Genomic DNA, 26,149 nt, shown 5'->3' on the forward strand with positions numbered 1-26,149 from the left:
TTTATATCACTGGAATGGTGTTCCAGTACTCTGGACATATTTGACAGAAAAATCACATTAACAATAGCTTGCTATTGCTAAATCGGTGGTGCTTTTTTGGAAATCGATACATAGGAAGCAGAGGTTGAAAAGACTAAAGGATCTCTTGTCTCAGCCCAAGTTGCCCATTTTCCATTCTCCTGAGTAAACTACATACACTTCTGAACAAACAACTTACTTGATTGCAAACCTCCTTCCAGAAACAGGATCCTTGCGTGACTGTATTGTAATTGTACTCATACTTGAGTTTTACCCTTTTTTACCCTGCCCCTTTCTGAACAAAGGTCCTTTTTTACCCTGCCCTTTTCTGACCAAAGGTCCTTTTTTACCCTGCCCTTTTTTGACCAAAGGTCCTTTTTTACCCTGCCCTTTTCTGACCAAGGGTCCTTTTTTACCCTGTCCTTTTCTGACCAAGGGTCCTTTTTTACCGTCCCCTTTTCTGAACAAAGGTCCTTTTTTACCCTGCCCTTTTCTGACCAAAGGTTCTTTTTTACCGTCCCGTTTTTTGACCAAAGGTCCTTTTTTACCCTGCCCTTTTCTGACCAAAGGCCCTTTTTTACCATCCCCTTTTTTGACCAAAGGTCCTTTTTTACCCTGCCCTTGAACAAAGGTCCTTTATTTCTGTGTGTTTTAGTGACTGTGCTTCATATTTCATTGTATAAACCCATCTTTCTCTAAATTTTCTATCTGATACCTCTGGTTCCTTCTGCTACTACGTTTTCACTGCTGTATTGTCTGTCACTGGTGCAATGCGACTTTGCCAGTCTGCGTGTGTGTGGCAGCTTTTGTCAGCAGCCTTTTAAATGGCCTGACTATTTGGCCTTTTCTTAAAATGGTACCAGTGTTTGTAATAGTATCTTGTATTCTGCACTCGTATTTTTTTTCCATGAAATGTATAATGTTCTTAGAACTCAAGAGGACACGTGCTATTGTTTATGCTTCTCTTACATCTGCGATTTCTTGCTTTATGCTGTCTTATTTTAAGTGTGGGTAAAGATACAGTACATTTATTTGAGGTTCTCATCATAACATTACATTCCGATGAGTTGTCTCCTGTAGGACTACAACAGCTACATTTCTACTCAGTAACATTGTTCTTCTGCATTGAAGTTTCCAGTCGTTATTGGCATCGGCTCATGCTTCAGTGCCTCTTCTTTGCCTGTGCTGCTGCAGTAAGGCTGGCTTATACATCCTCCATATAAATCGCTTACCTCATTGCTGCACATTGATAGCTAGAACATCATAAGCATGCCAGTAACTTTACAAGATAAAATGATCAGAATGTAAGAGTCTCATCCACATAGGGATCACTGCTGCAGCAGAACTTAAAATAAATGGAAATTTGCCACAGGTGACCATTTGCCCATTCTGCCTACCTTCCAGAGATTTGGATGTCCTCTCTATTGATTGATCTCCTCTGAAGCTGGAGAAATCAGACTGATTCCAGATAGAAAGGGGAAAGTAGCACACTTTCTCTCCAGTTCTTTTTGTTGTGACGTTCTTCCAGACTGGCAAGCATCCTTTTTAAAGAAACATCTTTATTGAATTATCATCTATGACACTGGCAATTATATAAATGAAAACGAACCATATTAACACATTTTCAGTTGCAAACATTATACGCAGTATATAATCTTCTATATAGTCATTGTTAGTAGAACACTATATAGCTCGTTTATTTCTTGCCTTCCCTTAAACCTCATTCCTCCTTATCAAACATTGTTCTGCATGTTTTGTTCCCACGGTTACCATTTTTTCTGCGTAATTTGCTTCTACTCTTTTTTAAAGGTCCTACCTCCAATTCTTTCATCTCTATTATGCTCACTACTTTGGTTGGTTGGTTGATTTCCATTTTCTAGTAATTATTTTTTTGGCAGCCTCAGAATTAAACTCAACAAGGCCTTACTGTGTCTAGGCAATATCGATTATGTATCACAGCTCAAAAATTCAATTCCTTAGATATACCAATTTGCTCAGTCAGTATTTCTGACAGAGTAGTCTGAATGGAATTTTAAAGTCTGCCATCCCATTAAACTCCGAAAAAATGTTCCCAATTACCTCTTTCTTCCCCATCACACCTCCAACATTTGCAATCATATCTCTCATTCTGGAAATATAAAATAATCTGGACAAAAGCCCATAAAAATGGGTACACATTTCTGCACTGATTAACATAAGTATTTACATACATCATTATGTAACCCCACCCACTCCCATGGAGTTGTGGGATGCCAACTTTCAAATGGAAACTGAAGAACAGACAACCAAAATATGGCCCTAAACCCTGTAGTAAATGGTAACCATTTTTTAAATGTGTAGCAATGATGTTCACTGTGAAGGGAGAAGATGACAGACCTTAGAATTTAGTTTTTTTGTGACTTGCAGTATGTGGGTTTTGTGGTAAAAGTAGGACATTTAATAGTAGGCAATATTCTAATCTTAGCAGAAGAATATTATAGTTTGATAGGACCTCCAAAAGTCATTCTCCATGGCCTAATGATCAATGGCGTAGCTAGAGTTTGTGCCACCTGGGGCTGTCTGAGTTTGCCGCCCTTTCCCCCTCACAAAATCATGGTCGAATGGGGACCTCATACACAGCCCTCCCCTCTGTAGCCATTCCAATGTCCCATTATTTGGCTATTTTTGCCCCATTTACCACAAACACTGTAATGTGCATACTGCTTTACTTCAACGATTATTTGGATTTCATTTAAAACTTTTATTTTACATTTTGTAGCACAAACACTAATAGACATCTGCTAAACAAAGCAATACAGTCTCCCAATGAAAACAGACATAGCATTAAAGCTTCTCTGCCCTTGAAACTCACATTTGTTGAAACAGCATTGAAACACACATTCAAAGAATATGCATCTGTCCAGTGGCAGTTAAAGATTACCTTTGGGGTGTTTTCAAATCATACGCCCCTTGCACACGAAACATACATGTGTTCTTTGATACACCTTCCTGTCCTGATTATATTAAATTATATTCCTTGTGTAATACAGCACACTTGTTAGTGTCTTTTAAACATTTTTCCAGTAAGCAGTGAAACAAAATGCATGAACAAATAATGACAAAACTGCCCAATTCAGAACATTTCCATCATAAAAGTCTACTCAAACTTCTACAGTCCACCAGTATCAGTAAATATACACAATCTCTGCAGAAGTAAAAAGTCATCTAAATAATTCCACATTAGAGAGATCTGTAACTAATGAAGAGGCTGCTGTTAGCAAACAACTGTATATTTTATTGTTTCATATACAAATAAAGTGCCTGTTGTCCTTGAGGAATAAATTGCCTATGTTATATTAAAAAAATGATAAGCTAGAAATATTGCAGTAGGGAATGGATGACAAACTGATAACAGGTTCACCTCTGCCAAAGGAGGACATTCTCAGGACTATAGCATCTACCCCCTTTAAAGTACAATACAGTACAGTATCAGCAATCCATCTACATACTGTGGGAGTAGAACCCCCAACCTTCTGTATCAGAAGCATGTATACTACCTGTTGTGCTACAAACAATGCAAACAGACTTGGCATAAACAGCACTAAACTTCTCTTCCCCTAAACCTTCTCGGCTCCTTGTAAAATCCATGTGACACTCAACTATATCTCTCAACTTTGCAGCCCAAGAAATCTGGAAAAAGCCAAAATGTATTTGTGTGGGGGGGGGGGGACAAGGGCCGAAACCAGGGATGAATTTTAAACATTGTATAATCTTAGTTGCTAGAATAAACTGTTTTGTGTTACCACGCATTTCCTGAAAGATAGGAAGATTGAAACTTAAATGGCTATCATTTAGTGAATTCAGTTCTCACTGATTTGCCAGAAAAACATACATTTTAAGAGGAACACATCAAACGTATGAGCCAAACATTCCAGACATTCTGTGAAAATCTGGGCAGTTGAGAGGTTGAATCACAAGTGGTGGTATGGGTAGACAATTCAGGCTCTTGTTTCTTGTACCTAAGGTACATTGTTTGTGCCTGAGTAACACTAACCAATAGTGGGCCATTTTATACACACACACACACACACACACACACACACACACACACACACACACCTCTCAACCTCTTCTAGCAAGAAATCTGATATGGACAAAGCCATAAATAAAAGTGGGGCCGAGCGCCAAAAATATTGCTCTTACAAACTTAGAATAACAGGTTTTGCATTAGCATACATTTTCTAAAGGGTATGTATGAAGTCTGAAACATTAGAATAACAGGTTTGCATTGGCATGACTTTTTGAAAGGGTATGAAGTCTGAAACTCAAATGTATGTCATTATTTTCTAACTTCAGTCTTTAATGATTTGCCACTAATTTGTCAGAAAACCACAATTTTGTGAAAAATTGTCCAAAACTATGAGGCAAAAATCTGGACATTCCGTGAAAATCCGTACAGTTGAGAGGTATGAGCACAATCTAAAGCTCACTCCATAGCTAATATAATTATAAGTGCTGTGTGTTGGGATCTATACTAAAATCAAAATATACTCGACAAATCCATTACCTTCTATTGACCAATAAAATCTTCACATCATATTAGCAGAAAAAGGAGATAAAATAACACTTTTTTAAAACATATAAAGCAATAATATGTGGCACTGGTATTCATGTACATAACAAAATTCAACTTACTGTGCATTTTGGAAAATCGCAAAGCTCCGTAAAACGTAGCTCTTCTAAGAGCAATCAAGGTAAAATAACTTGCATAACTGAGCAGCTAGTGCTTGATTTAAATATAGGTACAAACCAGAAACTTAGACTTGATGACAAAAAATGTCCAGTAGGTGGCAGCACAGTACATGATGAAATATATCCATTCATAAAAAGCTAAACACTTTCATAAATTAATTTGTAAATATTAAAATTGGCAAGTGTCCATAAGGACTCCTGAATATGACATCTGTCTCTATGAATGTAAGTAGCAGCATCAACAAGGTAAAGGTCTGTCTATAAGAAAAGGCTTCAGTAAAATTGTATCAAGTCTATAAAATGTATCCGCTTGTAGTGTAATGTCCACACACTAGAAACTCCTCCTTACCAGCAGCAGAATTAAAATCGGACACACACAACTTAAGGAGCAGCAAAGCAGAAGCAATTATACAATTCTCCTTACTAGCAGAATTCAGACATCCACAGCAGAGCAGCAGCAATTAGCAAACCCAGAAACTCTCCTTGACTTCAAATCGGACACACATAAGCAGCAGCAATTTAGAAAACTCTCCTTGTAGCAGCAGAATTAAATCGGTTGCACATAAGCAGAAGAAATTAGAAAACTCTCCTTACGAGCAGAATTAAATCGGGTATACACACACACTTAAGCAGCAGCGATTAGAAAACTCTCCTTACTCAGAACCAGTGGCAGAATTAAATTGGGCAGCCACGTCCGAGCAGCAGCAATTAGTAAACTCACCTTACCAGCAGCAGAATTATATCAGGCAAAAACAACACTCGAACCGAGCAAAGCAGCTGTGCATGGACAGGAAGAAGACGTGTACAACGTATGCACTACTTTCCCTATACAGTTACTGTAGACTCCTTTCTTCACTCGGTTGTGCGATTTGTATACCTCCCAATTATTGTCATTATTCTTCTGTTGAGTTCTTCCTTATGCTTCTTCCCTAAAGGCACCCACAGTTTGTAACTTTTGAGTGAACATCCACACTCCACAGTTACATTTATGTCGATAATGGATTACCACATGGGTGGTTGGGCTGCACTGCTGCTCTAAACTACTGAATTTTTTTTCTTTGAAATCTACTGTGTTTCAGAGCCTGTGACTCCTAGACTAAGCTGATGTTATCATGCATGCCTCCTGAACATGATGACATCAGCCGTTCTTTAAAATTGTAAATAAATGCAATAAAAGAAATTGGGAACTGAAGGGAGCCACTCGGGGGAATTCGTGGCACCCCATTATTTTGCCATCAAAAATGGTAAAATCTGAGGAATTCAATACGGTTGAGAGGTACATTTGCAATCTACTGGAGGAAAAAGTCTTTGGTATCTGCTTGGGGTGTAAAAATACCTGCACACATGTCCAAGCAAATATCCTAAATCTTCTAGACTTTGTTGCATACTTTAAGAACCATACAAATATCCTCCCATTGTTTGTGAATTGCCTACTCAGGATCTCTTAGCACTCCTTTCTAACCTCCTCTGATAGAGTGCTGTCGTTATTGTGAAATATTGTATATTCCTACTAATTATCATTTTTTAACAGCAGCTTCTGTTCTAGATTCTACTAAACACTGTACCAGTGCTGGCCTTTCAGTTAGGATTCCCCTCTATTCTTTTCTGTTTGCATATACTCTGATGTAACTCCTTAATAGGGAAGGCAGTTTCTAGCCTGCAGTCCAAATGTATTCTTGGCCTCTTCCCATTCTGTTACTTTTTCCTCTCTCTTTGCTCCCAGTACCTTGGTTCCTTTGCCAGTTTTCTCCAGTAAAGTCCAGCTCCCTTGTGCCTATTCTGTGTATCCCTATTTGCAGTTATCCCTCTCAGCAGTCTCCTTTTCCTATTCTTGTGTTGGCTTAGTTCTTAGAATACTTTCTGCTACTTTAAGGATCTCCATCCAAAGTCCCACTCTTTCCTTATTCCTTGAGCTTCCTCTGTTCATCATCATCCCTTTCCACTTTGAATTATAGTTTTCTGCTTGTGCTATGTATAAGAATCTTAACTGTGCAGCTCTGAATTTTATTTATTTTATTTTACATTTATTTACTGGGAAAGTCCTATTGGACACAAGTCCTTTTTCAGAGGAGGCCTGGGGAGAAAATCTACAAAATAAAATAGAAGAAAATGTTGACGTATACATAAACAAGCTTACATATAACATAGAAAAATGCATCATATTTACAAATAACATAGAGTACAAGTGTTTTGCATATATTCATGTGTACGTGCTCCACATAGATCTCAGAAAAAATGTAAATAAACAGTATATGAAAAAATATACAAAGTTAAAAAGGGAATGTTAACATATTCATAACTAAATATAATTGGATGGCATTTAAATAGACAAAAGTATGAGGTGTGGGCTATATACTTTCAAATATTTGTACCTAGTTACAGAGTTAGAATCCTAGGAAAAGCGAAAGTAACCAGGACTAGTGCAAGCGCATAGCTTTTGTTCTGGACAAGTGAGGTTTATTTTTTTTAAATGAGATAAGTTAGTAGTAGATATTTCTGTAGGCAATGTATTGCAGATTTTAGCTATAAGTTTGAGAAGTGAGAGTGTCCTGCAGCATTGTTGGACTCGGTTACGTTCATTAGCGATTTATTGCTAGACAGTAGGACACGATTAGTGGAGTAGGGGTGTAGGAGAATTTGAACGGCAGGGGTATTCTCAGGTTGGTTTAGAATTGTTATGGGCCATAGTAAGTTGGTTATATAGTACCAGTTGAGGAAGTTAAACCAATAGAATTGGTTGAGTGCTGTGCATTGATGTGACCCGAAAGGAGAGTCTGTGAGAAATCTGGCAGTTTTGTTATAACATGAGTCTAGTTTTGACAAATCAGAATTCCTTGGGTTATTTAGAACTGGAGTGGCATAGAAGAGAGTTAAGATAAGATGTGTTTGTGCAATGGTCTATTTTGTGTTATTTGTAAGAGACTGTTTATTTCTGTATAGTGAGCCAAGTTTGTTTGTGAACTTTCTTTATGGTCTGGGTAATATGGATATCAAATCTGAAGTTGCTATCATTCAGTACCCCCAGAAGCTTAATAGGGGCTGTGGGTGAAATTATGGTATTATTCATGGATGCAATGTTGAATGAGGGAGAAAGGGCAGTGGGTCTTGTGGGTTGGAACCGCATGAGTTTGGTTTTGGTAGGGCTCAGAATTAGTTGTGAATTAGTTAGCCATGCTTGAACTGCTGAGAAAGAGTCCTGAGTTATTACTTGTTGTTGTTGTGTCTTCGGCTTTTCCCAGTTAGGGGTCACCACAGCAGAACTCGGTCCGCTAATGATTGGCAGTCGATTTTTATGTGCTGAGTTGCTAGCTCTGACGCACAACCTTCAACGAAGGTACACCCATTCGCGTATGTCTCCACACAGAAGACGCTCTAGCTGAGAATCGAACCGGACAGCGTCTTACTATGAGGCGACAACGCTACCGCAGCACCACCTATTACTTGTAGTTGTGAGAAATGAGCAGCACACTAGTGGGGGAATCATCTGTGTGTTGCACAGCAGAAGCATGTAGGGTTGAGGTGTGGAGGTTGTCAGTAAACAGTGTGAAAAGCAGGGGGCCTAGGATAGACCCTTGAAGAACTGCTAGAGTAACAGGTAGAAGAAGAGAGGGGTTTTGTTGCATTGTACTGCTTGTTGGTGCCCAGTTTGGTAGTCTTGGAACCAGGCTAGAGTAGACTGGCTCAAGTTCAGGTCAGGAAGTACTGTAATAAGTTTAGTATGTGACACTATATCAAAAGCTTTTGGTAGATCGAGGAAGATGGAGGATACACATTTGCCTTCAAATCAAGTAATCCCAAACCGCCATGTTTTATTGGAAGGATCAGCTTATCCCACGTGACTCTTGCCCTGTTCCCTTACCAGATAAAATCCTTTGGCTCTTTTATTAATTGTTATCCACAACTTCTCCCCTGGTTGATAAAATATGCCTGACCTGCATATAAAACTAAAGGAACTAAAAACATGTTTGCTGCTGCTTGTCTTGCTATTCATAGCCATAAAACAGAGCTTCCAGTTTTTTCAATCTTTGTATTATATTTTGTTTTCTTCCCACATATCAAAAACCCATACTCCTAAGCACTTAATTTTATCATGTCCCCATAAATATCACTGTTACTAGACCAATTTGTGTATGGATGCATAGTTTACAGCTACTACCTTTGTTTTATCTTCATTAATTTTGCATCCCAAAAAGACTTGAAACTGTCTCAGAATATTCCCCAATGCTAAAATATCCATTTCTGGGTTTTATCAGGTAGAAAATAACGTCATCTGCAAATAAAGCCAACTTTTCTTGAATTTTTGAGTACTTTATTTTCTTTGCCAATGGTTCTAAGTATAACAGAAATAAAAAACGGGAAAGAGGACACCCATACCTGGTTCCCCTGTTCAAACAGAACTTCTCAGAGAGGAACTTTCCCCCCACTTTAATTTTTGCCTCCTACCCCTTCACATATCCTTCTAATTAACCTTATTGTATTGGGAATGCAAATGCTTCCATTGCCCTACTTATAAAATCCCAGCCCACTCTGTCAAATGCTTTCTCTGCATCAAAATCCAGTTGTGTTTTTGTACATTCTCCTTCCCTATGGAACATCATTGTTGTATTAATGTTGTCAAATGTTTGCCTCCATTCCACAAAACCACATTGATCCATATCTGTCAGTTTTGGCACCACCTTTGCCATTCTTCAGTCATTACAGACACAAACGCTTTATAATCATGGTTTAGTATTGAAATGGGCCTGTATGAAGCTGGATCTGATTGATCTCTACCCTCTTTAGGTATTCTAGACACCACCACTTTCTTCCAGGATGTTGGCGCTTCACTTTATTTTAAAATACTGTTAAATAAAAAATCTTCCAGATCTTTATCAGTTTCATCCCTCCTAGCTTACAGACATCCACAGGAATGCCATTTTATCTCATCTCTTCCTGTCCTGTTAGTAATTGAGCCTCATCTAACTATAACCTTGTCAAATTTAATTCTTCCATAAATATTTCCATTTGCACTCTTTCTTGATTTTCACATTCCTCTGCTTTGTATAGATTTTCATAAAATTTCTGAAATATTTGTAATATCTCTATAGGAGCTGTTTTTTTTTTTTCATTGTTATAGGCTCCCTAAGCTTGGCAACAACCCTTCCTGCTTTCTGTTACTCGAGTCATTGTGCTAAAAGCTTTCATGCTCTGGAGTTAACAAAAAAATAATTTAAAAAAAGTTGCTTAAAAGTAGTGTTTCTAAACTTCATGCACATTATCCGGGAGGTCCCTTATTTTCTCTTTAGCACTCTGCAGTTGCACCTCTTGTTTTGTGAGATGCCCCCTGTTCTGTGATACTTTAACCTTTGTCAGTCCCTCTAAGTGATTCTTCTTACTTATTAACCTCCATCTCTTTTTCTTTTATTTCTTCCATATTTTTTAAACTCCACTTTATCCCACTCCCTAGATGTATTGTCTGATGAACGTTATATCTTCCCTAATAACTCCCAAATCATTTCTGCTTCCCATCCCTTAAATTCCTCTCAGTTTAAAAGATGGGTGGGGAGGTTCCAGTGTTTATTTTTATATTACCCTGCATTTTTATTTTAGTTATTAGAATGTGATTTGAAATAGTTATTGGATGTGTATCAAAACTTTCAAATTAAATGCACGTTCCTGTAAAATATAATTTTTGTTTCGTCAGGCCCAGTCATTTTACCTTGGGGAATAATATGTAAATTCACTCCAAGATCCTGCTAATGGATTCACATCTTCCATACCAAATATTTTAATAATTTGTTTTCAAAAGTCTACCCTCTTTTGTTATATTTTGCGTTTTACCCCACCCCAATACAGCCTCATTGTTGAAAATCAAATTCCTGTCCCCACCTATAAGTAATATTTCTTGCTGAAAGCTGATTATTTCTCCCAGAATTTTGTAAAGCTCCATTGTAGCAGTTTTAGGTGAAATATAAATAACATGCCATTGTAATCTTCCTCCCTTGCCGGTAACCCCTTAGTACTACAAATCTACCATTATTATCTTTTTTATCCTTTTCTAACGCTATTGGAACTGCTCTACCAATGAATAGAACTACTATTTTCCTTTGTCCCAGATAGTCTGCTGAATAACCACCCAGAAATCCTTTCTTTATCAAATTGAAGTGCTCGTTTCTTTTCAAATGTGTCTCCTGTGCGTTATATTTTAGCCACCGAAAGAAAAAAGGTTGCTATTTTTATTGCCCTTATCAGCTTGTCACCATAAAAACATGAGGACCAGATGTACAGTTGCCTTCAGCTACAAGCTTCTTATGATGCACTGTGAACATTTATTAGCTGAAGAAAAACTCTTCATTACATTCTGTGATCTTTTATTTACTTGCTTCCACTTAAAAATTGTTGTTGGATCAAGCCAGGGGCCTTAATCTAGTCATTCCCTTATGCAAAAGTAAGAAAAGGCATCTCATTTTTTACTTACATCATGTTCTTTTTTCCACACCTTCACACCACCTGCTACTTACATATACCAACTCTGACACTGCACTACAGTGGGGAAGGGGCAAAAACCTAGTTCCTGCTATACTGCAATCTCAGACAACAAGCTACTGCCTTTTTAGTACTTCTGAAAAAGCCAGCAGTGTGTGCATTTAACTTTGTGTTTCAACTGTTTATGGTCCATCTTACACTGTTCAGTGTTTTGGTTGTTCAATATTTTGAATGTGTCCTTGTATTAAACATCATTGTTTGCACTGGCACAAAGTGCAGGATTTGTATGAGAAAAAATGGTAATTGACTGCTAGAGAATACACATGTGAAAGAGGTTCACCTCATAGATTGTCTGATACAATAGGAATGTGACTGTTAATTCCATCTACTCTGTATGAACTGCCTGTAGACATGTACATTTTGCAGATTATTGTAATGGTCAGTACTGTTGCTGCCTTATCACTCTGCTGTCCAGGTTTGTTCCTAGCTGGGATGCCTTCTTTGCAAAGTCTGTGTATCAGACTATATTCTTAAGCTGTGGTGTGTCTGTGGAAATAAGTCCTGACTGATGGCAAAAAAACAATTTTGCAGTGTTGCAGTTGTCCTAGTGAGGTAGGACTAGGTGTCCTCATTGACGGTAGTGTTTTTTGGTTACGGCAAAGAACAGCAGCTTTGAAGTAAAACCACTCAATCAATGAATGTGGTGACATTTGTTGAATTGCCTTGAAAATGCTAGTGTCAAAAATGTGTTTGAGTTTTGAGAAGGGATCTGTGGAGCAGGACGAGTTGAAATTGTGTGCTTGATATATTTTTAATATTTTTTTATAGTCTTACCAGACCTTTGTAAATTGTTCGTAGTGTTTTTTTTAATCTGCAAAATGTCCTCCTATGAAATGGTTTTCTTGGGATTTTGGAGTCCTTTAGATATGTGCTGTTACATAAAACTCTTTTTTGAGTTCTTTTATCATTGCTTCCTGCCTCGTTTGTTGGGTACCTGTGTAATCTCTTGAAGAGTAGTGTTTTAGTTAGAAGTTGTTTTAAGCACATCCCTCCCCAGCTTGGCCTTTGTCCATCCTCTTGGGTTGTCCTTACCCCTTCTCTTGTGCTGACTCTGTACTGAAGAGGTATAAAGCCCTGATTGCAACCCAGAAAACCTGGGGATAGATTAGCAGTCCAAGTTGGGTAAAATGTGCTTAAACGTGGCTGTCCTTCTACATGATTTTGTCGTAGTACAGGCAGGAGTACCCATCAAAGTATGCATCATACATCAACTATATATGGCAAGTGTACTTGGATCATATGGTGTAGTGTACTTGGGAAACTCAGGTCCGGGGCAAAGCATGTAGGACAGTGGAAAATGCAGCTCTGTGCCTGGCTCATGACAGCATGATTGTTCCCCACTCATTTTTCATAGTGAAGCCGTAGGCTGTTGAAGAGGGTGAGCCACCATGAAGGCTAAGTCCTTGTGGAAACAGGGGACCTTTGTCACTGTGTGACTTGAGATATGGGCAGCCTTAGCGGACAATGGAGCTGTTGTAGAAGGCCAAAGACAGCAGGTGCCAGGGTGAAAAAAAAGCAAAGACAAATTATCCTTTTTTTGTTGCCCAACCAGTACATTCATATTAAATAATACTGCCTTCAGGTGTTTCACCATCACCACATGGGTGGTATATCTTCTCACCTCCACAGTTATTCCATGTGTGGTATAGCCTTCGTAGTAGCTGTTCGTAAGTGACAGTCATTCAGTTTGAAAATGAGTATGTCTCACTTTGGTGTCCTGAGGTGGCTTATTAATCTAGTCTTGGATGCCCATGTACAGCCACAAAAATGCATATGTTTTCATTTGGGAGAGATGCCAGCTAGATGGCTTTCTTTCCTACACTCATACTCTCAGTTTTTTAAGTAGTTCACTATTTTTAGACTCATTCACCTTTGGATGGTACTTGTGGTTATGAAAACACTGAAAGTGCACAGTATCTGCCAGCTGATGTTTTTTGTGAGGTGTGCCTTTAGTACATCAGTGTCACAGTTCATTTGGCCATTTCGGGTATGGATTCTGTTCTGGTAATTTAAAGTCAGACCACCACATGCATGAAGTCCAGGCCAGCAGTGATAATCATCTGATTCAGTGCCTGTAACATTGGCCTTAGTGAAATAACTGGTGTTAGTACAGCAGTCCTGTAACATGAGGCAGAGGAATTGTTGATGGCATCTCTGTTGGGTCTTCGAATATTGTTTGTAGGTAATAGTATACCTTTTAATGTTTCATAAGTTATGGGTGGTAAAGGCATGTCAAAGCAGATGTCCTCAGGTTAGATACTGTTGTAACTGAGCCTTTACTATTCCGCTGTGCCTCTTCACTAAATACAGGACAGCCCTCCATTGAACATAATGTATTGTGTAAATAAAATATGTTTGAAATTTCTAAGAGGAAAATAATTTCACCGGAGTCAGGACCTTGTGCTGAACCTGTGGATAGTTTAGGTGTGAATCACTCTGTACTTTTAAGTATTTTGCAGTCTAAAGGCGCTGTTCGTAAACATCAGTGCACAGCAGATCAAGACTAGTAGGCAGAATAGCTTCATACTGAAGTCCTTAGCAGTTCATAGAGTTGTACACAGTGAGGCAAGCTCTTGTATGGTGTCTTGGCCCATTTTGTAGGTATGACAGCATGTCAGTGCTGCCAGAAGAAACACAAAAAAACTAATGGCTCCATTCCATGGTGCAAATATCCCCGCCAGCAACAGCAGCATTCCTACTGTACAGACAAACCTGCTACCACTAGCAAACTCATCTCATCCCAACATGGTGATGCTAGCAGGATTTCCCTTTGTTGCTATGGTAATGACCCTCTCCTGCCATGATGCCCAAGGAGCAATTAATTCTTATAAATCACTCCTTGGCAGGAGAGCAGAATACACTACAGCAATGAATGGTACCTTAGGTAAATGTGATTTCTTTTTCAAAGCAGTTACATGTAGGTATTTAGTAAAATATTGCATACTTTACTGAGCTGCCTCTCACCAGTGCACGGTGTATCGCTATCATGCTACACAACCTCCTCCCTTCCCAAGCTCAGGATTGCAAAGTACGTAGTGGTTTACACTGTGCTGATGTGTGTGTAGATCAGGGAACTAGGACAGCTTGTTCCCAGCGACATGCCAAACATAGTGAGCAGTGATGTTTGTCTGTATCGCCACATTGTGTCTTTAAACAGAAGGTTAAATCAGTTAACTGAATTCATTTCTGTTAATACACATAAAGGACCACTCCTCCTCCTCCATATTCCTTCTAGAGTTCAAATCCCACCTCTGTAATATGTCTCATTTCAGATGTTTTCAGTGAGCCATGTTACCTAATTGCCTACTAATGCTGTAATCCATAATCTTCATGTTTTCCATTTCCTGTCTTTTGAGCTACATTAAACTTTTATACATTGTATGTTATGCTCTGATTCACCTGCACACATTATATAAGGCATTGCCACAGTACGTGGCATCCTTACCACTACTCACTGTATATTTTTGTTGTATTTGTGCTATTGTTTGTAACTTTCTATACGTTTGTGAATTTATTCACTCAGATGTTGTACCTGCAATCGATCAGTTGTGATCTGTGTATTGCTGTGGAAAATAAATGCAAGAATAAAAAATATCACAGAAAACTCTTAGTAACACAGATTTAAGCTAACAACTGTTCTACCTTCAGGTCTGATCATACATAATCCAAAAGAGAAGTTTAAAGCTTGATTTTTGTATTTTTGTAGTACTCTGAATACGGCAAAGTTTGTCCTCACACCCCTATCCTATACCCAACTTATTTATTTGGGGGTGAGTGTTTTCAAAGAAATATGTGAAGAAACATTAGAAGGAGAAGAGTGCACCCCTGTTAGATTGAAGAGTTAGCACATTTCTCATACTTAGGGGTACAGGGCAGATGCAGTCTGAGCAAATTTCATTTTTTTACCGATAATTACTTGTTAAAAATGCATTCCACTGGAATGGAAAATTTTACTGAAGCTGTCTACAAATCTTGTAACCCCTCATTATAATCACTGTTAGGTCACTGCAGTTTCGGATCAGAGGGGAAATTTCCCCCCGCAGTGTCTTGAGCTTTATCAAATTTTGTGCGATTTGACCCTTTTGAACATGTTATAGTCAACTAGATGACAATTTCCAAGGACTTTGTGTCCAGGCACTTTGAATAGGGCTTTAATAATTTTCTTGGGATAGGCAGATGTTTGTAAGCTGACTGGGCTTTGCCTGATGACTATATCTTTGTCTCCCGGCAGCTCCACTTCTCGTTTGTCAATTCAATGATGGCGATAGTGCTTACAGATCTCAGGATGGTTCCTCAAGATAGCGATAGCCTTAAGGTATGGAAAAATCACGTGATTTTGAAAGTTGGCTTGAGCTTTCTTCTCGCTCGGATAGATTTATCCACAGTAAAAACTGCAGGAAGTGTTTAACCGATAATTACTCGCAGTAGCACATTTTCTTCCACAAGTAAGATTTTTTTAAGGTTCGGTGTCTCTTAATGTCTGCGATAAGCAGCCATCAGGATGTAAGTGACAGAAAAAGCTTCATTAAAAGCAGTTTTTGGTTTAGATGAATCTGAAAGAAAATTTGACAAGATTCTTCACTGGAGAAAGTTCTGACTAGGAGGAAGGACAATTGCCCCTGCTTCTGACATCTGCAGCCCTGTATCTTGTATGACTGTGTGCTTCAGCAACTGTTTGATCATTTGCCGCAACTGTTTTGTCATTTGCCACAACTGTTTGGTCATTTACAAGATGTTAGAAGTACTCTCAAAGATCTAGTAATGATGACAACAGTGGAACTCGCTAAGACGTGCAAAACAAGCAGAGCGAAGGGCCGCAAATGACACAATGTGAGGCATCCTTGTGGGCAAGAGGTTGAACGAGACCCTTGCAAACCAATATTCTAACCCTGAGGAAGACACTAGGGTTGTGGACTGGAATTCTTTTTACACTGGCAACTCATTGTCACTAAGGATGCATGATGAGAGAGAGAAATGGTGTTTATCTGCTTCTGGGTATATTCTAAGTGTCGATGCTCTCTGCTCAAGCTGTACAGCGTTGGAAGTCCTTTCTTCTCAATCCCTTGCGAACTAATAATAAGGAATTAAATGAATTTGTGCCCTTCACATCTGTGGTTGAATCTCCGGAGCCCTTGCCTTGTGCCTGTTGTAGCATGCCAGTTGTCCATTGCAGGGCTGTGTGGTGCCTCTTTCTGGCTGTGGTTTGTACTTGGGTCAGGTACAGGGTCATGTGATGTGCCACATCTTGACGGTCATGTGATGTGCCACACCTTGACGGTCATGTGATGTGCCACACCTTGACTGTCATGTGATGTGCCACATCCTGCATTCTCTACCAGGCTAGCAGAACTGAAGCACTGCCCAAAGGGACTTTGTGCTTTAATATCTGCTACAGCTTCCAACAATGATCTTGAATATTTAGGATGACTCAGTTTTGAGTGTAAGATGCAGCAGGTGCATGGATCCGGAAGTAAACGAGTGGAGGAGGGCACAAATAGTCCAGGTGTGGGCATATCAGAAGTGGGTCTGTCCTCATAGATTGTGAGTATAAGTGAGAAGTTTGAAGAATCGTATAAAAGCCAAAGGAAAGGAACTCCCAGGTGTGAGCCCACTGCAGGGACGTATTCAGAGTAAGAGAAAACATTATTACACAGTCTTCAACAGTATAAAAAGTTGTGGCATTACATTAGGATACAACATGAATTCAGACAAAAACTGAAGTATTACAGAGTTCAGGAGTATTAAGGAAAGGTAAGTTGTTAAAATGCCATGCGAAATTATGTTGATTGAGCACAGCAAAACCAATTGGATTGATTGTGGGGTGCATTGACCACTTGGGTGATGTAATAGAGACATGTTCAGGAATATGGCAGCTTTGTAATGGGTACAGGAAAATGTGCAATTTAACTTGTGATTCTCACTCCATATTTGTCTCCATCCAGATGATGAAGCCCCTGGCCTCTATGGGTTTCTGAATGTGATCGTTCACTCAGCAACTGGATTCAAACAGAGTTCAAGTAAGTAAAAAAATGTTTTTTATATATATATATATATATATATATATATTTTTTTTTTTTTCCCCTCCAAAGTAGGTATTGCCAGATGTAGGATACTTTGTTACAGAAAATGTGTGAAGGGGTTTTCCTGCAGCACACCGTGTGTAGGTCATTACTTCTGATTAAATGGTCACCCTGCAGTTCACCTTTCTTTCACTTTCAGGTTGCAACAAGGTTCGTTTTCTTTGCTTTTCTGGGACCACTGGTATTTGTCTTGCATTCATTTTATTTTTCTTTGTAGCGCACAGCTTATGTATTGTGGTGCATTTGTGTATACATTATTTGCGCAGCTGATTGGTAACTTGTAAAACAAAATAGTTTCATGCTAATTATGATGCATAGCAGAATGTGCATTATAAGCTGTGGTTAGGCAGAGCTTGAAACAAAATACTGCAGCACATTAGTGCATGTACACTGTAGTGTGCATAGTGGGAAAGTATATTAATTGCTGAGCATTCAGTAAAATTACATGGAATATATTTTATTGGTACTGGACTTTTTGTTTTATAGATATATAGATAAAGAAATACACAGACACACACACAGATAAGACACTACGCATGCATGTGTGTGCGTGGACACATGCATTGTAATGCATAGAAGCCTATTTTGTATACTACATGCATGTACTGTTTGCAGTAGCTGGGGAACTGTCCTAATCTTTGGCATAGTAAGGCCCATCTTTTTGGAGGGGGGGGTATGTAAGCTGACAAAGGTTGGGGATTAATGAGTTGCAATTAGAAAATAAGATACTTTCACATTTGGTGGACAGGACATCTTATACTGAAATGACAACCTGTTTTGGTTCTTGTTACTAGATCTTTACTGCACACTGGAAGTCGACTCTTTTGGCTACTTTGTAAATAAAGCGAAGACAAGAGTTTACAGGGATACGACAGAACCCATCTGGAATGAGGTAAGCCTAACTTCTGTTTGTACCATTTTTATGTTATACTGACCCCTCAGTCACACTGCAGAGCTTTTCATTTAATAGTTTGCCTTAGAAGATTATATTTGTTTGTTTGTGTCTTTTGGCTTTTCCTGGTTAGGGGTCGCCACAGCGGAACTCCGGTCCACTAATGATTGGCGGTAGATTTTTACGTACTGGCTTGCCGGGCCTAACGCACAACCTTCAGCGAAGGAACGCCCATTCACGCATGTCGCAACACAGAAGACGCTCTAACTGAGAATCGAACGGACGTCTAACTGTGAGGTGGCAACGCTACCGCAGCAACACCACCGCAGTGCCTTAGAAGATTATATTAAATACCGAGCAACAGAAAGCAGATAAACTTGGAAAAACTTGGGATTGGATTCCTCATGAAAGACTTGAGTAAAATATGGAATTACTTAAGCCCAAAGTGGTTATAGCTGATATTAAATACCCAGTGAAGATCTCAGAAAGTACTCTATGAACTAAGCCAACATGGGAATGGAGAAAGGAGATTTTGCCTGTAGGTATGTCTGCAAGAAGAGGTACAGAAATAGGTGAGAGGTGGCTGGAATTTTCTGGAGAAAACTGGCAAAGGGAACCAAGGTATTTGGAGCAAGTAACTACAAAGGCAAAGGTAATAGTGTGGGATGAGGCCAAAAAGAAGTTTAGATGCAGGCTAGAGGCTGCCTCCCCTGACAAGGATTGATATCAGAGTACAGGCAATGAGAAAGGGATAGGGGATTCATAAGTGAAAAATGAGCTCTGGTAAAGTTTTTAGTCCGATCTAGAGTAAAAGCTGCTGTTAAAGTGATAATTAGTAAGGTGCATAAATTCTTACATAAGTATAATAATCAGAGGTTAAAAAAGATTAGGAAGAGGAACTGGAAAAGCAATTTACAAGGGAACATGGGAGGACATATGTGTAGCTGTCAAGTATGCAACAAAGTCTAGAAGATGTAGGATTTTTGCTTGGAAGTGTTTACATGGGTATTTTTATTCCCTAAGCAGACTCCAAAGAATATTTCCTCCGGTAGATAGCAAATGTTGGAGGTGTGATGGAGAAGAAAGAGGTAACTAGAAGCAAGTTTTGTTTTGAGTGTAATGAGTTGGCAGGTTTTAAAAAAAGTTTCTACAGAATACTCTATCATAAATATTGGGGGAGAAATGGCTGTAACTAAGGAAATAATTATTTTGAACTGAGACACAGGATCTGAACTGCCTAGACATAGTAATGGTGCAGAGGTAGCATTGTTGCCTCACAGCAAGAGGTTCTCCGGTTCGGTTCTCTGTTGCAGTGCCACCTGTGTGGAGTCTGCATGTCCTCCCTGTATTCATGTGGGTTTTCTCCGGATACACCAGTTTCCTCCCACATTACAAAGACATGCGTCTGGAGCATTTCTCCCCAGGCCTCTGCTGAAAATTGACTTTGTTCCAAGTCGGACTTTCCCAGTAAACAAATAATAAATTATTTTGGCTGACAAAAAAGCAATTACTAGAAAATGGAAATCAAAATTGAATCCACCTGTATTTGAAGTACTGGATATTGTAAAAAAAAGATTAAAAAAATGGAAGCGTGATTCTTTAGAAAAGGGAAGCAGCAAATTATATAGCAATAGATGGAATTGGTGGGAACCATACATAGGTTCATAGGTACATAATAATGTACAGCAAGAGGAGTGAAGTTTAAGGGAAGACAGGGATTGAATGATTTATGTAATGCTGGACTGAATGAAAGTTGTTTTAAAGAAAGAAAACATATGTAACACATGATGTATGTAAATGTGATTTGTTTTCTTTTATGTTAATGTGTGTATGCCTGTGTCTTAAGTGATGATTTAGAAAAGGTGTTTAAAAAAAGTACCACCCAATGAAGTATATAGGTAAAGCTGAGGATAGACACCCACAGCCGAATGTGGACGAAGCTGAGGATAGACAACCCACAGCAGAATGTGGACAGAGCAGTGGATAGACACCCACAACAGAATGTGGACGGAGTGAGGATAGACACCCACAACAGAATGTGGACGGAGTGAGGATAGACACTCACAACAGAATGTGGACAAAGCTGAGGATAGACACCCACAACAGAATGTGGACGACGCTGAGGATAGACACCCGCAGCAGAATGTGGACGAAGCTGAGGATAGACACCCGCAGCAGAATGTGGACGAAGCTGAGGATAGACACCCGCAGCAGAATGTGGACGAAGCTGAGGATAGACACCCGCAGCAGAATGTGGACGAAGCTGAGGATAGACACCCGCAGCAGAATGTGGACGAAGCTGAGGATAGACACCCGCAGCAGAATGTGGACGAAGCTGAGGATAGACACCGCAGCAGAATGTGGACGAAGCTGAGGATAGACACCCGCAGCAGAATGTGGACGAAGCTGAGGATAGACACCGCAGCAGAATGTGGACGAAGCTGAGGATAGACACCGCAGCAGAATGTGGACGAAGCTGAGGATAGACACCCGCAGCAGAATGTGGACGAAGCTGAGGATAGACACCCGCAGCAGAATGTGGACGAAGCTGAGGATAGACACCCGCAGCAGAATGTGGGCCGAAGCTGAGGATAGACACCCGCAGCAGAATGTGGCCGAAGCTGAGGATAGACACCCGCAGCAGAATGTGGACGAAGCTGAGGATAGACACCCGCAGCAGAATGTGGACGAAGCTGAGGATAGACACCCGCAGCAGAATGTGGACGAAGCTGAGGATAGACACCCGCAGCAGAATGTGGACGAAGCTGAGGATAGACACCCGCAGCAGAATGTGGACGAAGCTGAGGATAGACACCCGCAGCAGAATGTGGACGAAGCTGAGGATAGACACCCGCAGCAGAATGTGGACGAAGCTGAGGATAGACACCCGCAGCAGAATGTGGACGAAGCTGAGGATAGACACCCGCAGCAGAATGTGGACGAAGCTGAGGATAGACACCCGCAGCAGAATGTGGACGAAGCTGAGGATAGACACCCGCAGCAGAATGTGGACGAAGCTGAGGATAGACACCCGCAGCAGAATGTGGACGAAGCTGAGGATAGACACCCGCAGCAGAATGTGGACGAAGCTGAGGATAGACACCCGCAGCAGAATGTGGACGAAGCTGAGGATAGACACCGCAGCAGAATGTGGACGAAACTGAGGGTAGACACCCCCCGCAGAAAGTGGGCGGAGCCGAGGGTAGACACCCGCAGCAGAATGTGGACCGAAGCTGAGGATAGACACCCGCAGCAGAATGTGGACGAAGCTGAGGATAGACACCCGCAGCAGAATGTGGACGAAGCTGAGGATAGACACCCGCAGCAGAATGTGGACGAAGCTGAGGATAGACACCCGCAGCAGAATGTGGACGAAGCTGAGGATAGACACCCGCAGCAGAATGTGGACGAAGCTGAGGATAGACACCCGCAGCAGAATGTGGACGAAGCTGAGGATAGACACCCGCAGCAGAATGTGGACGAAGCTGAGGATAGACACCCGCAGCAGAATGTGGACGAAGCTGAGGATAGACACCCGCAGCAGAATGTGGACGAAGCTGAGGATAGACACCCGCAGCAGAATGTGGACGAAGCTGAGGATAGACACCCGCAGCAGAATGTGGACGAAGCTGAGGATAGACACCCGCAGCAGAATGTGGACGAAGCTGAGGATAGACACCCGCAGCAGAATGTGGACGAAGCTGAGGATAGACACCGCAGCAGAATGTGGACGAAGCTGAGGATAGACACCCGCAGCAGAATGTGGACGAAGCTGAGGATAGACACCCGCAGCAGAATGTGGACGAAGCTGAGGATAGACTCCATCTCATGAATCAAGCAGTAATCTCATTCGGTACCTGTTGGAGTATTTAGATAGAGTTAGAACTAAGTGCCCAAAACAGGCTATAAGAAAAGTTTGGGTTAGGCACCCAGGGCAGGAAATATTACTGAGTACCTAGTCAGGATGTGCACAGATAATTGAGTTTAGCCAGCAAACATTGGAAGTATGACAGAACTGAGTTTAGGATGCAAGCTGCAAGCAAAGGTTGTGATTAGGTACCCAGCATAGTGAACAGAATGAATGTGGATTAGGCATTCAGCAAGAATGTTAGCAGAACTTGAAATAAGTTAACTTTGCAGGACAAGGCAGTATTTGTATTTGGAATGCATTGCACATCATGTTTGGAGTTGAAGTTCAAACATTCATTACACAAAGTATCCAATGTTAGGACTGGATACTTGGTGCAAGATGTAGACACAGTTTTGGGATAGTTAACCCAGCATGATAAGTAGACAGAGTTTAGATTAACTACCCAGTACAAGATGTGAATTTAGTTGTGGTTAGGTTTCCTGTGTAGGAGGTGGGCATCATACGTGATTAGGTACCCCATGTGGGAAGCAGAATAGCTTGGCATTTTGGTATCCATGACAGGAGCATGGCCGGGTCAGGTTTAGGCACCCAGCACAGGATGTGGGTAGAGTTGGGATTGGATGCTTAGGGCAAGAAGTAGGCAGAGCTTGGGTATACATTGCAGGTTGGAGTTGGGTTTAGACAGTATGTGTGTGGGGAGAGAGGGTAGCATTGGTATTCATTACTCAGTGTGGAATACAGGTGCAGTCAGGATTAGCTATCCGCTGAATGTTACATACAGGGGTTGTGGTAGGTACAGAATATGAGGTGTGTGTTGAGATGAGATTAGATACCTAGTGCAGCGCTCTGAAAGATTTGGGTTTAGGTGCCCTTTGGGCTGTTGATTAGAAGCTCCATTGTGCAATGTAACCTGATTTGAGATATTGGATATTAATGATTGCAAGCTGAGGTGGGTATAGATGCATAATATGGGATGTATGCCGAGTTGGGGATTAGGTACCCAGTGTGGGTTTAAGATTGTGCCCGTTGCAGAATGCATACAGAGTTGAAGTGTGGATTGCAGGCTGAGTTGAAAATAGGTACTCTAGGCAGGATGCAGAAGGACTTGGGATTTGGTATGCTTTGTAGAATACGATCTGAGTTGGCCTTGGATAGCCAGTGCAGGATGCCAAGGTACCAGTTTGCCATCAAATTACTGTGATGTTCAGTACAACACTGCACTAAATATCATTGCAGGAAGAGAGTATTACTACTGTAGGTGTAGCCTTTGTTTCTTTGCATTCAGCAGCAACAGCTTCCCATATTTGGATCTCATACCTGTGCAGACGATTTGAAGATCATGCTTATTAAAATTTATGAAGGCAGATGAAAGCTTCAGGATCCTAAGTACGTTGCGTAAAATTCCTTTCAAAGACTACAGTTAGTAAGTGGAAAACAGATGTAGACCTTCTAAACTGTAATTCTGTTTTTGCAGGGTCTTCTGTAGTAAATGTGAGTAAACTCTAGAGCCCCCAAAAAGCAGCAGGTGTTCTACATAGTTTCTTAGATGACAGCAGTGAGGAAGAATCAGTATATCCACTTTCTGTGCAGAAAGCAAAATACAGACACCTTCTGCCACTGTAGAGCTTAATCTGGTACAGACAACAAATAGTATTTTTGGACGGTTTCTCATATGATGAACTGCACATTGTAAGCCGGCCTGCAAAGGTAGTAGGGAAACCTGACAGTCTTTGCTTATATCCTTACGAGGGTGTTGAAAAAGTCTGAAAAGTTTTTTAGCCAGGAGTCAAGCTTACTGATGTATTATTTTTGTATTTTTGGGGAGAAGGGGGTACACGCAAGGGGAGTTTTCCTCCATGCACTGTTTGTTCTTTTCTCACAGGCCCTAACCATCCTTAAGCACCCAGGTGGGTGGAAGGGGAGCTATGAGGAGTTAGAGTTGTCATCCTGTGAAGATGCGGAGAATTTTTAATATTTTACCTTGGGGGCTTCCCTTTTGGTCATTAACCACGATGCTCTGTCTGCTATGCCAAGTCTGTTGCAAATACTACCATGTACTAGAATTCTCAGCTTGTGATGATTTCGTGGTGGGGTCACCTGTCCCCAAACCCATGGCCATTTATCAGGGGGTGTTTATTCAGCAGGACTCTACCAGCTTCCTGCTGTGCAGGTGATCAGACAAGTCACCGGGCACTGTTACGTTCTTCATCGTTGCCTTTGCTGTCAAGTAATTTTCTTGTTAAGACTAGCAAGTAGCTAACACCGTTAAGTGTAGAAATCATTCTCTGTGCAGATGGTGAGCGATTTAGAAGTTCTTAGACCAATATTTCCTAAGATTTTGGCATGCCTTTCTATGCAGTAACTAGAGATTTACAGATTTTATGGCTGGCTGTGCTGAATATCCTATTTTTAAAAGGCCATTTACCCCCCCCCCCCCCGTGCCATGCTTTGCGTTCTGTACTTTAGTATAAAGGTTTTATACCTCGGGTAAGACTCGCATTTAGGTTCATAGGTTGGTACTACACTATGGGCCCCAAGGCCTATGCAAGCCTAGCCATAACAATTCCCTGGAAATTTCTTCCCACAATATTTACTTCTCTGGGCCCCTGTCTAGCAGGGTGACTGACATGATCCCCGGGGTGAATTTCCTATCTCCCATCCAATCATCAAGGTTCCTTTTGAAGAGGGCCAATGAGGCACTCTGCTTGACATGTATGGGCAGTCTATTCCAGAGTATGGGGAGTTTCTGGGTCAGGAACCTATCCCTCCAGCATGTTTTGTTCATTGTGATGATAAGGTTTAGATCCCTGGAGCGTGTGGCTCTGAGGGATTGGGATTTCTTTAAGTGGAGCATGTCCAACAGCTCAGGGTTTGACATGGCCTTGTATGTTAAGCAGAGATTACCTCTGAGTAGACGATATGCCACAGAGTATAACTGGAGTGTTTTTTAGACGGTCATCATATGGCATCTGCTTTAGGCCTGTGATTTTTTTAGTGAGGTATTTCTTTGGCCTTTCCAGCTGTTGTAGATGTCTTGTGAGGTACATACCAAATGGGGCATTCTACTCTATAATGGGTCTAATGAGGGATGAGTACAGTGGGACAATGACCTCCTTTTTCTGGATGAAAAGCCCTTAGTGATGAGATGTGCCACATAGAAGGATTCCCTGACTGTTGTGGCGATGTGGTTATCGAAAGTGAGACCACTGTCCACTTGTGTCCCTAAATCTCTCATCACACTTTCGATGTTTAGTGTCCTGCCACCTATGTGGTAGTTCATGAGTACATGTTTTTTTCCAAAGGGGATAACTATACATTTCTTGGCATTAAGCTTGAGCCCATGGCTCTGGCACCAGGCATCTGTTTCTGTAAGGCCCTTTTGTTGAATATCCACATCATTTGGGGATTCAATAATGGCTCCCAGTTTGCAGTCATCTGCAAACTTTGTTAGCCAGAGTCCCTTAGTGTTGGCCTGTACTTCAGAGAAGTAGATGCCAAACAAGATTGGTCCCAGGACTGAACCCTGAGGTATTCCACTTGTCTAGAGCTGGATTTGGAGTCGGCTACTTTTACAGTTTGGGTTCTGTCAGTAAGCCAGTTGGCAACCCATCGAGTGACGTAGGGATTTATGCCCAGCTTAGTAAGTTTATCTATGATTCCAGAGTAGGGGATGGTGTCGAAGGCCTTGGCGAGGTCCAGACAAGCTGTGTGGACCGCCTTACCCTCGTCCACAGCTCTGGAGACCGATTCGAAGAAGTCAATCAGATTCAGGAGACAAGATCGGCCCTTCACAAACCCAAACTGGGTGGGGTGCAGTGTTTGAAGGTTGCCAATGTCTTTGTTTATAAGTTCCATGATAATGCGTTCCATCAGATCGGGCTTGTCAGACTGATGGGACGGTAGTTCCCGGGATCCAAGGCAGATCCTCTCTTGTGGAACGGGATAACTGTAGCTGTTTACCACTCAGTGGGCACGAAGCCTGAGGGGAGGCTATGATTAAACATGACACTTAGGTGGGGTGCCAGTTCATTT

The 26,149-nt window shown here is 40.9% G+C and overlaps 1 protein-coding gene across 1 annotated transcript in view; it reads left to right on the plus strand.

Annotated features, from left to right (window-relative positions):
- Nucleotides 1-26,149, plus strand: part of BCR (BCR activator of RhoGEF and GTPase) — an 841,427-nt gene that overhangs the window by 698,640 nt on the left and 116,638 nt on the right. Inside the window, exons 9-10 of the mRNA XM_044069810.1 lie at nt 17,217-17,291; nt 18,149-18,246. Of these exons, the coding sequence (XP_043925745.1) occupies nt 17,217-17,291; nt 18,149-18,246 (173 nt within the window). The remainder of the gene's footprint in view (nt 1-17,216; nt 17,292-18,148; nt 18,247-26,149) is intronic.

This window comes from Protopterus annectens, chromosome 4.part0, assembly GCF_019279795.1.
Source record: "Protopterus annectens isolate FY-2018-M chromosome 4.part0, PAN1.0, whole genome shotgun sequence".
Classification (NCBI taxonomy): Eukaryota; Metazoa; Chordata; order Ceratodontiformes; family Protopteridae; genus Protopterus; species Protopterus annectens.